The sequence below is a fragment of the Euleptes europaea genome, chromosome 16 (assembly GCF_029931775.1).
Source record: "Euleptes europaea isolate rEulEur1 chromosome 16, rEulEur1.hap1, whole genome shotgun sequence".
Classification (NCBI taxonomy): Eukaryota; Metazoa; Chordata; class Lepidosauria; order Squamata; family Sphaerodactylidae; genus Euleptes; species Euleptes europaea.
This window is the reverse complement of record NC_079327.1, coordinates 36,270,424-36,287,513: the sequence shown is the minus strand read 5'-3', so window position 1 is coordinate 36,287,513 and position 17,090 is coordinate 36,270,424. Positions and strand designations below refer to the sequence as shown.

At 44.4% G+C, this 17,090-nt stretch overlaps 1 protein-coding gene across 2 annotated transcripts in view; it reads right to left on the bottom strand.

Moving 5' to 3' along the window:
- LOC130488142 (cohesin subunit SA-2-like) overlaps positions 1-17,090 on the bottom strand; it is a 67,754-nt gene that overhangs the window by 33,799 nt on the left and 16,865 nt on the right. For both annotated transcript variants that reach the window (XM_056861740.1, XM_056861741.1), the window contains exon 12: positions 10,697-10,776. In XM_056861740.1, the coding sequence (XP_056717718.1) occupies positions 10,697-10,776 (80 nt within the window). The remainder of the gene's footprint in view (positions 1-10,696; positions 10,777-17,090) is intronic.

Below are 17,090 nucleotides of genomic sequence, written 5' to 3'. Positions count from 1 at the left end.
TTCATTACTGGAGCTGCCAGTACAGTATAATACAAATGCTAGTTAAGGGAGTTTGGTTGATCCTTGATAGAAAGTAATACCTACTGTGACTACATTTCCAGAGTGGTATCTTGTTCTATCACAGAAATACTTGTTTTCTTTTGTACGCTGTGGGCCAGTAATTATGCATTCAAGGAATACTTTATGGGGAGCGCTGCTTCAGCTGCAAATATACAGAATGCCAAGTGCCTGATAAAGGTTAAGCCAGAAGTGCCTGCCAGTATTTAGCCCTCTAAAAATAGGCCTGGCCTTCACATACCATTTCCACGTTATATAATTTTTCTCCACATTTCACTGTGACTGAGCACGAATAGAGCATGTAGCACAGAAAGGAGGAGGGACCCCTCTCCAGGGAGGCAACAGGAGTTTTTAGCTTCTTCTAGATATACTCATCGGTCATCGTGTTTTTAAATAGATTCTCATTTGTTTCGTGAGATGACCTTGATGAGATGGTGAAAGGATCCTAGAACGTTCACTTGGATGTCCGGAGTAGGGGGTGGTTGGGGGGGGTTAAGAATTAAGGGCAAGTCTATAATGTTATACCCATGGTGACAATTTTGAAGTATCTCCCCCTGAGAACTATGCGACCAAGGTTTAATCCAAAAGAACAAAGTAAGTTGCTGAGAGATGAGGACAACAGGTTCAGGAGATGAGAAGGGTGAAAAAGACGACGTGTTGGAAGAAAAATGAAAGCTAAATGGTAGGACAGGAATGCAGTTTCGGAAGCGACAGAATGCAGGGGCAGCAATTATCAACTGAAGGGTGTTGTTATGCTTTCTTCTCAGATCTGAGAGAAACCGAATGTGGACACTGGGGTACTTTCTCCTATTCCATCTAAGAACGTCCAACCAGACCGAACTGAAAACAGGAATTCTGCTTTTTCACAGCAGGCAGGCTGTTAGTGGCACTTATCTGTGAACAGAACTAGTTTTCAGGGGTAACAGAAGGGGAGTTGTTAACTGATAAACAGATTCATGCTGCTAAGCAAAGTGATTCCTCCCATCACCCAATGAGGGCAACAAAGAATTAAAGACACTGAAAGGCAATCTGATCTAGCTAGAGTGCCTTTTTTTAGGGCATCTGCCAAAACCAAGTACATCCCTTGACCAGCGACATACCTTTCGACATTAGAAGACAACTAGGAGGGCATTGACGCTAGCCCGATGCTCGGCTATGCCCTCCGCAGTACTAGAAGGAAAATTCCAAAAAATTCCCCTTCTCACAAAGGCTCTGCCCCTGCGGGGAACCAGAAACATCGGAACATGTCCTCCTTAGGTGTAGCTACTATAAGGAGGACAGGGAGAAGATTCTTGGCCCTCTTTTAAGAAAGAGTACTGGTTATCCTGAAGCTGTTAGAGTTGACATCCTTCTTAAGGATGAATTTTCTCAGGTAACGAAGTTAGTGACCAAGTTTTGTAGAATAGTAGTTAATCACAGGGATCCTAAATGTAAACAAAAATGAAAAGTTGTAGAGTGGAGTGATGGCTTAAGTTGAATTGTTGACCAGTTGTTTTAACAAGGGTAACATTTTGTATAGTGTTTTAATTAAAAGGTATTGTTTTATACTGCCACTCTGCATAGGGCAATGTTCCTGTAAATATTTTATGTTTAGTCAAAGGACTGTAATAAGCAATTTATACCCAATGAGGGCAAAGGTGTGTCAAGTTCTGGCATGTTTTGGATATATGCAAAGCAGCGGGTCACACAAACAAAGAATCTAGACTCTGGTGCAGCAACTGGAAACGTTAGCTTTGTGCTCTTGCTAAACAAACACAATTCTGGTGCTCAAGTGGTGGAGTTTGCTATTTGCAAACAGTGTGGACCTCACAACACCTATGAGCCCTTTTTTTCTACTATTCACAATCAGAAAAAGAACATAAAAATGACCCAACAGGATCAACCAATATATAGGGGCTGTGTGCTTAATGGAGAATTTCTTCCTATGGGGAGGAGGGACCACTCTTTCTCCAGCGTGGTGTAGTGGATAAGCGCAGTGGTTTGGAGCAGTGTAGTGGACAGCCAGTGTGGTGTTGTGGTTAAGAGCAGTGGTTTGGAGCGGTGCACTCTGATCTGGAGAACCGGATTTGATTCCCCACTCCTCCACATGAGTGGTGGATGCTAATCTGGTGAACTGGATTTGTTTTCCCACTCCTACACAGCTGGCTGACCTTGGGCTAGTCACACTCTCTCAGCCTCACCTACCTCACCAGGTGTCTGTTTGGGGAGGGGAAGGGAAGGTGATTATAAGCCAGTTTGATTCTTCCTTAAGTGGTAGAAAAAGTTGGCATATAAAAACCAACTCTTCTTCTTCCCTGCCTAGAGCTCTCAAGAGGACATTTAGGAGTCAGGACTGACCTTTGCCCTTTCTGTAACCAATCCTGAGTAACAGGACATGAACCTTAGGTCCTCCTTTCTAAAAGTTCAGCATGCACTTTGGAGGTACTCAGCAAGACAGCTGCTGTGGATAGGAAAGTGTACCCTCACATGGGTTTGCTAGACTGATTTAGAGTCTGCCCCCTGGACCAGAGAAAATAGGTAACTCAGGGACCAAACTGTCCCTAGAAGCTAAAATGACTAAACTGAGGCTATCGAACTTTGGTCACATTATGAGAAAACAAGAGTCACTGGAAAAGACAATAATGCTAGGAAAAGTTGAAGGCAGCAGGAAAACAGGAAGACCCAACATGACATGGATTGACTCTATAAAGGAAGCCACGGCTCTCAGTTTGCAAGACCTGAGCGAGGCGATTACAATAGAACATTTTGGAGGACACTGATTCATAGGGTCGCCATGAGTCAGAAGCGATTTGAAAGTACTCAACACACGCACACAGGGACTGATTTAAGGTAGTCACATTAAATACATGATTTTTCTTGCCTGGCTTCCCTTTATTCAATTAGTACAGGGGATATTCTATGAGACCAAAGTTTACATCCACTGTTTACTGTTTTGAAAACTGCAAGCTATTACCTATGTGCACTTGTTTTTGCTTTTCTGTTAAATATAATCCTTCAATACATCTTTTTTTAAAAACAGGTATTTACATCTCAAGATCAACTGCATGTCTAAGCAGCATGTTAAAGGAGGTGAATTAGAGAGGAAATAGGGATGACCTCGGCCCACCGTAAATTAGGAAAATCTGCCCAACCAGGTTGGTAATAGCAAGTACCTTGCCTACACTAAGGGTTAACATGGGCTGGTGGAAGATAGGGTGAAAAAAGGGATGAGGGGTGCAGATTTGTCTGCTGCCTGGAAAGGGTCACTTCAGCTGGTATTCCCTCCCCATCCAAAAGCACCACTCCACTTTCATGACAATATATATGAATGAACACTATAAATAAACAAACAGTGGACCATTCTTGGAAATCTGGCAAGCATCCTCCGCACCTGGTTGACCTACACTGCCTCTGAAGATGAGAGCTACAAATTTAGCTGACAGTCACCTCCAGTAGCTGGCAACAGTCCTATCAGCCATTAAATCTGTCTAATCCTTTTAAAAGTCATCTATTCTAGTGACCTTAACATCTCATGGTATTTCATTCCATGAGTCAATTACTTGTTGCCTGAAGTAGTAGTTCCAGCAAAACAAATGAAGAAAAAGGTATACTTTTATGTATTATTCTAGATAAAACTGGGGGGGTCTGCATCACATACACAGTCCAGTAACAGGAGCAACACCAAAACATACACTTTATTGGATCTGAGCATCTGCTTAGGTGTATGGGCCTTAGACATTACAAAGAAGAACTGAATCCTCTGGGTTATAAAGTTATTTTTCTAAAACTTTCAAACAAGAAAATTTATAATTTTAAAAGAATTAATAGAGGTTCAATATCTGGAGATCAGGCCATCTTCCCATCTTGACACAAAATGGGTCTGGGTTCATCTCAGGTCGTGATGGGCCCAACACATGAAAAAGGACAAAATCTGGACCTTTTTTTTTCTACACAGAGCAGCTTGCCGGTGATCTCATTAGGGGGTCTGGAACTTCGGTACTTGTCGTGGTCAGATTGCTATATTCTGAAGGCAAGACAGAGCTTGCTACCCCCCTCCCTGCGAGGGCAGCGGACCAGTTCAGATGGTTCACACTTGGAGATTAATGGTTTGTTGATTTTCAGGCAGCTCTGGGGGATTCTGAAAGCCTCTCTGGGCACTCTGTGGGTGCCCTTGTAGCTACATGGAATGATGGGCTAGGGCCATAAATATTTGTTTTATTTAAAACATTCCGATGCTGCCATCCCAACCAGTACATGGTCCCCAAGGCAGCAAACAACAGAACATTAAAAACAGTGTTTAAAATGCAAATATATATAACCTATTCAAAACAATTAAATAAAACATATAAACTCATAAGCACACAAACAGGGAGCAAGGCTAATACGAGTTAATGAGAGAACACCAAACAAACCCAAAAAATTCTTGCTGGAGGAAAAGAATGATAGAGGTAGACGAATCTCCAAGGGAGTTCTGAAGTTTCAGCACCACAACTGAGAAGGCCCTTTCTCAGGTTGCCACCCACCTAGTCTCAAATAGCAGGAGTACCTGAAGGAATGCCTTCTAAGATGACCAGATTGAACAGGTAGGCTCATATGGGAGAAGGCAGTTCTTAAGGTTTGCTGACTTCCAAGCCATATGAGGCTTTAAAAGATAATACCTTGAACTGGACCCAGAAGCAAATTGGGAGCCAGTGTAAGTAGAACAAGACTGGCATGATCTGTTCCCTATGATTGCAGCATTCTGTACCAACTGTAGCTTCCAAACACTCTTCAAGGACAGTCTATGAACAACACATTGCAGTAATCTAATCTAGATGTTACCAGGGCATACCCCACAGTGGCAAGATCTTTCCCACCAAGAAAAGGCTACAGCTAGCTCAGCAGACAAAGATGATGAAAGGCACCCCTGGCCAGCACTGCCACCTAGTCATCCAATAGGAGGCCTGTATCTGGTAGCACTCCCCGGCTACGAACCAGTCCCTTTAGGGGAAGTGCAACCCCATCCAGAAAAGGAGACACAATTCCTGGATCAAACCTTCTCCCCACCAATAGCACCTCCATTTTGTCAGAAGGAGGTTTAGCTCCTGGGAACGGGAGCAGAAGCACAAGCTGCAGCAGAGACATGCTGCGCAGCTGGGAAAGGGACTGGAAAGGATGCCACAAAGGTGGAAAGGACACAGATGGCCTCCTTAAGTCCACAGAGAGAAGGACCAGTGGGTGAAGCCAGCAGAGACCAGTGGCAGCAGTCTGTCAAGACCAGGCCCCTGCAGGAATGTCAGGGGAGAAGCACAGGTGGGGGTCGAGAGACAAACACTTTCAAGACAGAGCCTGCCTTTGAAGACAATCCAGAAACTTAAACTGGTCTAGAATGCAGCACCCTGATTATGGCCAGGAGCTAGCCAATAGGAACATGTTGAAACAACTACTTTGGGTGCCAGTTTGCTTCCTCGTTCACTTCTGGGTGCTGGTTGTGACCTTTAAAAGCCTTCTTAGCCTGGGAACCACATATCTGAAGGACTGTCACTTTCTATGTGTTTCTATTCACCAACTGAGGTCTTCAGGCTTTCACCCACTGGCTGTTTCCGTGCATGGGCAGGGAGACGGGGGGCTGGCATCAACCAGAATCCAAGCCTTTTCCATCATGGCTCCCAGTCTACAGAACAGATTCCCTGAAGAGGTGAAACGGGGCCTCATTGGAGATGTACAGGAGGTACTGCAAGGCTTGCCTGTTTACCTGGGCTTTTGATAAGGTATGAACAGCATGCATCGTTGTGGAGGACAGATACATTCAGGGGTCTTAATTTGTAATGCTTTACCAGTTTTTTGTAAGCCACCTTGAGCCAAGAGGAAAGGTGGGATAAAATGTTTCAGTTAATAAACAAATAAAACCGTTTCAGTTAGCTCAATCTTACACGACTTTTTCTGCTTTACAGGTCTCTGATATCAACACACAGCTACTATGATAGAATACTTTCAAATAACCTTCTATAAAAGGGCAGCAGGCTTCTGGACAATACTGACAAGGCAAAATCTCCCTTTTACCAGCCAAAATTCCCCCCTCCTTTGGTGTTTAATCCTTCTGCTATTTGTAGAACTCTGCCCACAATGATATTGCCTTCTAGTGTTTCCTCTTCAGTCATCTCTTACAATTACCCAGTCATTAGGGAAGATTTCTTTAATATGTTCTGAACTCACTTAACTTCAGCGCTATCCTTCCAGTGCTCAAAAGTTAACGCATTATTCCAAACACATATTAACCCCCTATGAGAACAATAGAATATTTTTGATCAACTGAATGAACATTACCTCCCTGCTTTGTGCCAGCATTTATAATATGGCTAAAACAATGCAAAAATGTACCATTATTCTCACTCACATACAAACTAAGTTGCAATGGTGTAACATGGGGGTCCCCAACCTGGTGCCCGTGGGTGCCATGGTGCCTGCCAACACCTTTTCTGGCGCCTGAAAAGTGTTTTCAGGACGTGGATGGGGCCAGATAAGGCTTTCCTCCAGCAAGATTTTTGATTGGCTGTGCAGATTTTTCAAAACGTTGCTTTGGCAGAAGCTGCCAGCTCAGCACAAGGATCTACACTGGGTTGCTGGAGATAAGCTGTGGCAACCATTTTGTGGCTGGCTCCTCCATCCTGCGGCAGCCATTTGGTGGCAGCCATTTTGTTGTTGTGTCTGCCATGCAGTGTCAGAATTCCAAATGTGACTGCAGGCTCAAAAAGGTTGGTGTAAAATAACAAAAACAACCGTGCTATAATACCTTAAGGCTGGTAATTTATTATTTTATTATGGATTTTTTTGAGGACCAATACAATGGTTACCTACTATCTTTTACTGAGATGTAAACTGAAAAATAACTTGTTGTACACTGTTACTGCTGAAGGCTACTTTTCTTAGAGCACAATCCCAAAACACCGTACTCCAAAGTAAATCCCATTTTATTCAATGGGGTTTACTCGCAGGAAGGACTGCAGCCTTGTCGTTCGATCCTAAGAAGTTACATCGTTCATTGACTTCAAAGGATGAAGGATTTAGTAGGGTATAACTCCCCCATGGCGCAGTACTGCAGTCCAAGCTCTGCTCACGACCTGAGTTCGATCCCGACGGAAGTTGGTTTCAGGTAGCCGGCTCAAGGTGGACTCAGCCTTCCATCCTTCCGAGGTCGGTAAAATGAGGACCCAGCTCGCTGGGGGTAAAGGGAAGATGACTGGGGAAGGCACTGGCAAACCTCCCCGTAAACAAAGTCTGCCTAGTAAATGTGGGGTTGTGACGTCACCCCATGGGCCAGAAATGACCCAGTGCTTGCACAGGGGACCTTTACCTTTAACTACATTCAGGATTACACTGTTACTGGATCACAATCTGGCTGTAGGTGTCAGACTTACTACAAAAATAAAGGAGGCAAGTGTACAGCAAGGTGCAAAAACAAAAACAGAGCAAGCAAAAGTATTCCAGAGTTTTCACATGGCAAACAAAAATCCTGAATCTGACTAGCGCACAGTGTACTGAGCACAATGCAGTGCCATCTTGAACCACGATGACAGGCAGGGTATAAATGTTTTAAATAAATGATAAATAAAATAAAAGTCAGCTGAAACCCTTTGTTCTCAAATATTTGATTTACAGTGTGATTGTCATACTGCACTGGATTATAATGCCCCTTTTCACCTGGATACACATTCTGCTGCTACGTAAAAGCATTCAAGAGACTTGCAAAATATTTGTTCTATTCAGGATTCAGCAATAGAAGTGGAGCCTTCAGGGGGGGAAATGATGCAGAGTTGTTAGGCATGTGCTTTGAAGATAAGAACGCCATCCTACATCCACCACCGTTTTAAGTTGGTTAATGCTTTGCAAAAAAGAGAAAGAGGTTTACAAAATGAATTTGCCCGTTATGTGGCTGAGCCCCTACCCTTCTGGCCTACATCTTCCCAATAATTACACCAGAGCTACATTGCTCAGTGTGACTTCACAGCACCACTACACAGTTCCTGGACCTCACTAAGGATATAATTGGAGGGGGGGGAGATCTGCACACACATTTATTTGACTTTGGATGAGTCTGAGTTCCTGGATAAAACCGCTCAGTGATGGATACTTTGTTTTTCGAAAAAATGGTTCTGCTTTCCCAGGAATGATTTTGTTTTTAAAAATGACCAAACACTTGGACTACAGTTTACTCTGTGCAGCAACAACAGCAATGCCACAAATGATGAACAGCTGCAGGGCCAAGGCAACATTTGCCAGTTTAGATGTAGAACAAGAGTTACATTTAACGGTTTAGATCATCACTGTATCGTAACAATGGCACATTACCCCTGCTAGCACGGGACCAGGGTGAGCACAGAGATGCTGCCACTGTACTTTGTTCCGCTATCTGTGCACCAGTAAGAAACAAACACTATACACATACACAAATGACACTAAGCTGTTGTTTATCAGGGTCATCCTGTCTCCCATGGAAATAACTTGAAAACGCTATCCCTTCGCCTCCCCCTATCTGGGGGGAAATTGTCACTTGGAAACTAGAATGAAAACTGCCTAGATAAACAACGCAGAATTGGAGTTCAAAAATTACTCTCAGCTTAATCACATGCCAAACAAGAAAAGGATCAGACTTTGCAGGCTACAGAACATTACTTGGAGGAGGTCAGGCAGTTTAGCCACATCCCACTATGGCCTACAACTAAACGAAACTGGTCATATTCTCAGAAAACTGGGTTTATTCACTAAGGTGTGAATAATACACCCCTGAAGAGCCAGCACAAGTTATTGTCTTCTTTGAGAGGAGGGATAATATTGATCACTGACATATCACAATAAAGGGAAGAGACTGCAGCTCAGCTATACAAATCCACACAACCACATGTGATATGGAAACATATGGAAAGATTCCCAGGAGCACCATGCAAAAAAACCAAAAACCCAGCCAGGTCCACATTGGTTACCTTACATTCGTTTTTAAAATCAATCCTTTCTGAGGCATTAAATAGGAATATAAGAACATTAAAAGCACATATAAAGCACATTAAAGCCCAGGCTAGCCTGGTCTCGTCAGATTTCGGAAGCTAAGCAGGGTTGGCCTTGGTTAGTATTTGGATGGGAGACCACCAAGAAGTCTAGGGTTGCTACACAGAGGCAGGCAATGGCAAACCACCTCTGAAAGTCTCTTGCCTTGAAAATTCTACGGGGTCACCATAAGCCAGCTGTGACTTGACAGCAAAAAAACCAACAACATTAAAGTACATATTCACACTTCATATGGGAATAGCCTAATAGCACCATAACTGATCAAAGTTCATCATGTTTATCTCACACAGCTCACACATTTATGGGGAAGGGGCTGTGGCTCAGAGGTACAGCATTTGGTTTGCATGCATGCAGAGGATCATAAGCAGAAGATCTCAGGTGCAATTTCCAGCATCTTCTATGAAAACGGTAGGCGATGTGAGACACCTCAGCCTGAGACCCTGGAAAGCCATTACCAGTCAGAAAAGTAGCCAATATGGATTGTGGTAGACCAATGGACTGACTCGTATAGGTTGCTTCATGTATGCATGCAATGTTCAAATACATACAAAAACACACAGAATCTGTTCAATTGGCAGTGAAAGGGAACAGATTCTTTCCTAATTATCTGTTGGTCAGATAACTGTAAAGCAGAAACCTGAATCATAGCTACTTTGATGAGAAGCCAAAACTAAAGTAGGCCCAAAACTAAACTAGGCAGCCATTTTGTGGGATCTTGTGGAATACCCCTATTCTTGCATCAAGGGTTCAGACTGGAAATTTACTCCAACAAAATCTGAATTGTAGATTAATCTAGAATTTATATTTATTTTCTTCAAATAAGCTTATCAATGCAACTTACGGCTAATAAATGCAAGCCATATTTGAATATTTTAAAAGCAAAATATTACTAAAACACGTGTGTGTGTGTGAGTGAGTGTGTGTGTGTGTGTGTGTGTGTGTGAAGTGCCATCAAGTCGCAGCCGACTTATGGCAACCCCTTTTGGGGTTTTCATGGCAAGAGACTAACAGAGGTGGTTTGCCAGTGCCTTCCTCTGCACAGCAACCCTGGTATTCCTTGGTGGTCTCCCATCCAAATACTAACCAGGGCTGACCCTGCTTAGCTTCTGAGATCTGACAGGATCAGGCTAGCCTGGGCCATCCAGGTCAGGGCACTAAAACACATAATGCTTCACAATACACTATTGCATGTTTAATATACCACTACACCACATTAGGCTCTTGATTTTTTTAATGCAGTAAAACCCACATGACCAAACTAATGCTATCATACTTTGGTCACATTATGAGACGACAAGAGTCACTGGAAAAGATGATAATACTAGGAAAAGTTGAAGGCAGCAGGAAAAGAGGAAGACCCAACATGAGATGGACTGACTCAATCAAGGAAGCCATGGCTCTCAGCTGGCAAGACCTGAGCAAGGCTGTTAATGGCAGGACATTTTGGAAGTCATTAATTCATAGGTTCGCCATTAGTCAGAAGCGACTTGATGGCGCAACATACACACACAGAACCCACACACTGATCTAGGGACGCTTGCATAAGTGGCATGTCCCTGAAGATTTCTTATGGTTTTGCACTTGTTAGACATCATAGTTAAATAAAAAAGCTATTTACTCTGACATGAGCACCAGGAGTTTCATGGCTTGAACTGCTACTTCATGGTCCTTGTCCAGTGTCATGGACATAATTCGATCCTAATGGATGAAAAATAATAAAGGAGATATAATACTTTCCGTTCTGAGAGGCTCCGCTACAGGAATTTGTGCTTTACAATCTAGGACTGATTGCTGAAAAACTTTGAAGCTGTAAGTTTATAAAGGCAGGATAACGTACCAAGTAGAGATGTTTGCGATAAAACATTCATAGAAAAAAAGAGCAACAAAAATGAAATGTAAAAAAAGGGCACTGCAGAATCCCATTTCCAAAACACAAACCGGCATATACCTCCTGGCCATTTTAGTGCAAATGATGAACACTATGTTACAATAGATGGCTTGCAGCACCCCCTGCAGGTTTTAATGTTAGACGTTCTTCTAAAGGCACCACAAAGCTCTCAAAGTAATGATTCTCAAATAGAAGAAACCCACTATTGCATGGGTAGCAGTCAAAGTGGGACCACTTGCAAAGAGAACTGGGAACCATCATTTCTAGGGTCTTTTTACTACGAGCTCAATAGCCTTCAGAAAGCAAAGTTCTACTACAAATTCAAATATAACATAAAAATTGAATATGAGCTAGCTCCAAAATGACAAGACAGTGGCTTGGAGGAGGTACCTGCCAAGGTATCCCAGACTATCCCATTTCCCAGCAGCCCCCTGAGATCTTCTCAGAGCAATGCTCTGTGATCCTTGTGAACAACATGGGACTAAGAGGTCTTAGGGAGATGCTCAAAGAAGAGAAGAAAGATCTGCTCCTGTGAGCACAGTCATTTTTTGGTTTCTGGATCCATCATATTTTAATTGTTTTGGCTTGGTTTTCTCTAAAGCAATTGAGACTAAAGTAGGACACACATACAAATGTTTTCACTGAATAAATGTTTATTTAGTTCCCAATAAGAGTCAGAGTTCATATATGGAAATTCACAAAAAATTCTAGAATTTTATCGTAGTATACAGTGACCATTACTGTTATAAAAACTGGACATCGATATATCTAATTATCAACGTGGTCAAATCTGTGGATACTTACACCTGGAGACTAGGGCAATGGACAGTCAAGATAGGTCTTTCTGCAAACCTGAGAAAAACCCCAGGTATGCAGAAAAATCTGAAATCTAAAACAATGCACAGGGGGGTTAAACCCCTTCAATGATAAAAGGAGCGCCTATAGTTTTAAGAAACCAATGCCCTTAGTGGATATTTTGAAGGACACAAACTAGGACTGTGGCTTGAAGGCACACTTGCTATTTAAAGAAAAATCACTACATTCATTGAACCCTCTGTGTCACGTTTGGTTTGGGCCCTTACTGAAGTCAATTTTGGTTTGGGATCCTACTGCTTGTTAATGCAAGGTAACAAAACTTGCAAACACAATGAATGCTAACAATGCCCCTAAGTTACAGCTAGACTCAGTACACCTGATTCAAACCAAGTTGGCCAAAATAAAGTCAACCAAGCTAGAAACTTAGTTTTATGGAATCAGTCTTGAAACATCAATACCTCTTAGACACAGTGTGAAGTTTACGATTTCACATTTGTTCACATTTTCTGATGAAATCACAAAGAACAGTATTAAAAAATGCATGCATGTCAACCTGCCAATGTTATCAAGACCAGAGTAGACTCTTATGCCACTTGCCTGATGAGATCTTTTCATTTTCTTTTTTAAATTAAATTATATTAATAATGTTTACTTAATAACACATTATAACCATCTTTCTATTACAGAAAAACAGAGTTTCACTTACCTGTAACTGTTGTTCATCTGGTGGATCTTCTATGCAGGCACACATTGGGACTGCGCAGGCCAGCCACGGATAAGATTTGTCAACTTCTAGCAAAATTTAAAAAGAGAGTGCTCCCCCTCCCCTCGGGGCATGCAATCTCCCCGCCCACCAGTCACATGACCCAAGGGGGAGGGAGCACTCTTCCCTCCATATTTTAATTGTGGAGTTTAATTCCCTCCAGTTCTCCAACCTGCCACCACGGAACCAACCACTGGTCTAGCAGAAAGGTCCCACAGCGGGGAAGGAGGGAGGGATGTGTGCCTGCATAGAAGATCCACCAGATGAACAACAGTTACAGGTAAGTGAAACTCTGTTTTTCATCTGCGTGGCTTCTAATGCAGTCCCACATTGGGAGAGTAGCGAGCTCGCTTACCAGGACGGTGGGTGTGGGACAGTCACCGAAACAAAGACTGCAGTAAGGCACGTCCCATGGCTGCATCTCTCGCTGAGTCCACATCCATAGCGTAGTGTTTCATAAACGTGGAGGGAGTGGACCAGGTGGCAGCCTTACAGATGTCCCGGAGATCTATCTTGGAAGAAAAGGCGATGGAAGCCGCATATGCTCTGGTAGAGTGCACTTTAATCATAGGAGGGCATTCTTGGTGAGCAAGATCATAGGCCAGTTTAATGGTTGACGTGATCCACCTCGAGAGGGTTTGAGGAGAAGCACAACGACCTTTACAGTGTCCCCCGAAGCAAACAAAAAGGTTATCGTCCTTACAAAAGTTCTGAGACCGCTTAATGTAAAAAAGGAGGGCTCTTCGGACATCGAGGGAGCGTTGCGCCCTATCAGTATCTGATGATGGGTGAGGGGAAAAAACAGGGAGGACAATGTCCTGTGTAAGGCCGATACAACCTTAGGTAAAAAGGATATCTTTGACTTCAGTACCACCCTATCCGAGTGGAACTTAGTATAAGGAGGGGGATGTGAAAGCGCCGATAAGTCGCTTACCCTCCTCGCCGAGGTGATTGCGACCAAAAAGGCCACCTTAAATTAAAGTAGAGCCAGTTCGCAGGTGGCTAACGGCTCAAACGGAGGTCTCATGAGCTGTGAGAGGACTAAGGAGAGACTCCATTGAGGAACGGGAGGAGTGACGGGAGGATATAAATTAGTGAGACCTCTCAAAAACCTTTTGGAAAGGGGATGAGAAAAAACTGAAAAGGAGTCGATATCCGGGTGAAAAGTCAAAATAGCGGCTAAATAAACTTTAATGGATGAATTAGATAAACTTTCATCTTTGAGGGTTAACAGATAATCACAGTAGATAATGGGCAAGTAATTGGCGAAACATCTTTGACCTTAGCCCAATTAGAAAAATGTCTCCATTTAGCGTCATAGGACCGCCGTGTGGAGGACTTCAAGAAGTGTAGTAAAACCTTAGCTACCCTGTCAGACCACTGCCCTGCGGCCGCACCCTCCAGGCAGCGAGTTGTAGGTCTGGGAGGGATCCTTCGGAAGAAGGATGTAGTTCCCTTGCGCAAGTGACATGAGCACTGCGAACCACGACCTCCTGGGCCAAAACGGAGTGACAATGATGGCATCTGTCTTGTCGTGGTTCAATTTGGCCAGTACCTTGTGAAGTAGAGGGAATGGGGGGAAAAGATAAAAGAGAGCCCCGTTCCAAATTGCTTGAAAGGCATCCCCCAGTGAGCCTGGGCTGGCTCCCGCCCTCGAATAAAACCTGTGACACATGGAGTTGAGGTGTGTGGCAAAGAGGTCTATTTGTGGGTAACCCCACTGTCGGAATATTTGGTGGAGACAGTCGTTGCTTAAGGTGAGCTCGTGCGTCTGATTGGGAAGGCAACTCAGAGCATCTGCTAACGTGTTGCTCTTGCCTGCGATGTGAATCGCTACGAGAGTAGCGTGGTGAGTTATGGCCCATTCCCAAATGTCGCTGGCCTCTTTGGAGAGCGAAATGGACCCTGTGCCGCCCTGCTTGTTTATATAATACTGGGCGGTGGAGCTGTCCGTAGCGATCTGAATGTGATGTCTGTCCAGATGCCCTGTGAATGAAGCTAGAGCAAGACGGATGGCACGAAGTTCTAATAAATTTATGTGCAATCGGGATTCTAGGTGCGACCATGTACCCCGTGACGTAAGGTTACCACAATGTGCTCCACATGCAGAAAGGGAAGCATCTGTGAACAAGTGCCTCTCAGGGGAAGGACAATGAAAGGGGACGCCTGAGAGGATATTGACATCATGTGCCCACCATTGTAGGGAGGAAATGACGTATCTGGGGATAGATAGGCGTTTGTGCTGGGGATCTACATTGAGCCTAAATGCCCGGAGGAACCAATTTTGGAGCGGGCGCATACAGAAGCGTGCATACTCTACCACAGCCATGGTAGAGGCCATGAGGCCTAACAACTGCTGTATATGATAGGCTGTTTGAAAACGTTTCCTAGTGAACCTAGCCAACAGTTTTTGAATGGCACGACCTCTTTGTACAGGGAGGAAGGCCCTGGCTTGTTCAGCATCCAAACGCGCTCCAATGAAGGTCTGCACTTGTGCAGGGACAAGTTTGGACTTGGAGAAATTAACTAAAAGACCCAGGTTGTTAAGGACTGAAAGGACTAAATCGACTTGAGTGGCCAACTCCGACTGAGATGGACCCATGATTAACCAATCGTCGAGGTAGGGAAATATTACACAACCCTTCAGGGCAAGGTGAGCCACCACAACCGCAAGGCACTTTGTAAAGGTCCTGGGGGCCGTAGACAACCCAAATGGTAACACATTGTACTGGTAACATTTTCCGTTACATTCAAATCTCAGGTATTGGCGACACTCTGTAAATCGCGATGTGGAAGTAAGCATCGCGGAGATCTAGCACTACGAACCACATATGCCTGTCCAGGAGGGGAAGCACTTCCGGGAGCGTGAGCATACAGAATTTTCTGGTCCTACTAGGCATTAAGGTCCTGGAGATCCAGGATAGGGCGCTCCCCCCTTTTTATCCACAAGAAAAAAGCGGGAGTAAAACCTGCGGTTCTGGTCGGAAGATGGAACCTCTGCAATAGCCCCCTTGGAGAGAAGACTGTCAACCTCTTGAACAAGTAGGTCAGGGGCCGGTGTTGGAGCGTGGCCCAACAGTCTATATGGAGGTAACATATCAAACTCTATGAAGTAACTGACATTTATTATTTTCAGAACCCAGACATTGTTGGTAATCAAAAACCAAGCATGGAAAAAAGCAGACAGGCGATCAAGAAAGCAAACGGACACATCTAGTCATGCCTGTTTTGGCTTATTAAAATGGGCCGGAGACCCTCTGGGGCCTTTGTGGACCCTAGGTTTGTTTTGGAACTTCCTTTCGTTTTGAGGGCGAGGAAAGGATGGGCAAAATGACGGTTGTGTGAAAGAACCCTGAAAACGGTATGGGCGAGAAGGCTGGTGTGCTTCCCGGCCAAAGTAACGCCGCTTAAAGTCGGGCGCCTGAGGGGTAATCCCTAGGGACTTTGCATTTGTTTTATTCTTTTTTAAGCGATCCAGGAAGGTATCCGTTTGGTCGCTGAACAAGGACGTCCCTTCAAACAGAAGGTCCTCGATACATGATCTAGTATCATAGGGGAGCGCAGATTGACTTAGCCAAGCGTCTGCAGATTGACGTAGCCAAGTGTCTGCGAATAACTATGGCGGACGCAATGGCTTTACTGGACGAATCCGCCACGTGGTGTGCCACCGTGAGATGCTGTCTTGCTAAAGACATGCCTTCTGACTGAATGGCTACCGCCGAAGGACGCTGGTCATCAGAAAGGACGGAAATTTGAGGGGATACGCGATCCCAAAGGGAGTATTGATATCTGGCCATGACAGCAAGGAAGTTGGAAATGCGGAGGCCTACCGCACTAGAAGTGTAAATTTTTCTAGCAAGGGTATCCAGTTTACGACCTTCTCTATCCTGTGAAGAGGAATGTGCTCCTGACCTATATTTACCAGGCAAGGCCTCCACTATGACGGAATTAGGTGGAGGGTGCTGATAAAGGATCTCTCCACCTTCCCTGCGAATCTTATAGAGATTCTCTACTCTTTTGGTGGACAAGGGGACTGAGGCAGGCTTGGCCCAGTTGGTACAGACCACTCTGAGAATGCTTTTTATCATGGGGAGGGCTACAGGGCCTACATCAGGGCTATGGAGGAGATCCATAATATCATCTATCGGACCGGAATCCTCCGGTTTAAACTCAATTTTAAGAGCCTTCGCCATGCGGATTAGTTGTTCCGCGTATAAGAGAACATCTCTCGTAGGAGAAACCGGTTTAGAGTCCCCGACAGTGTCCTTGGGAGAGGGAACTGACGCGAGGGATTCCTCATCCGAACTAGGAGAGAAGGAGGCGTCATACTCGGAATGATCAGTGTCCCTTGACATGGAAGGAGACCTGGATAAAGGAGGCTTGCCTTAGACGGACGGAATCTTTGGATCTGTCATCAGGATGGCGAGACGGCGCGTGTCGACGCCGACGAGAGCCCCCGGAAGGCGAGCGTGAACGGGAGCGACAGTGACGACGACGGTCAACCGAAGAACCCGAGAAAACTGATGGAGTCGGGTATCGGCGTCG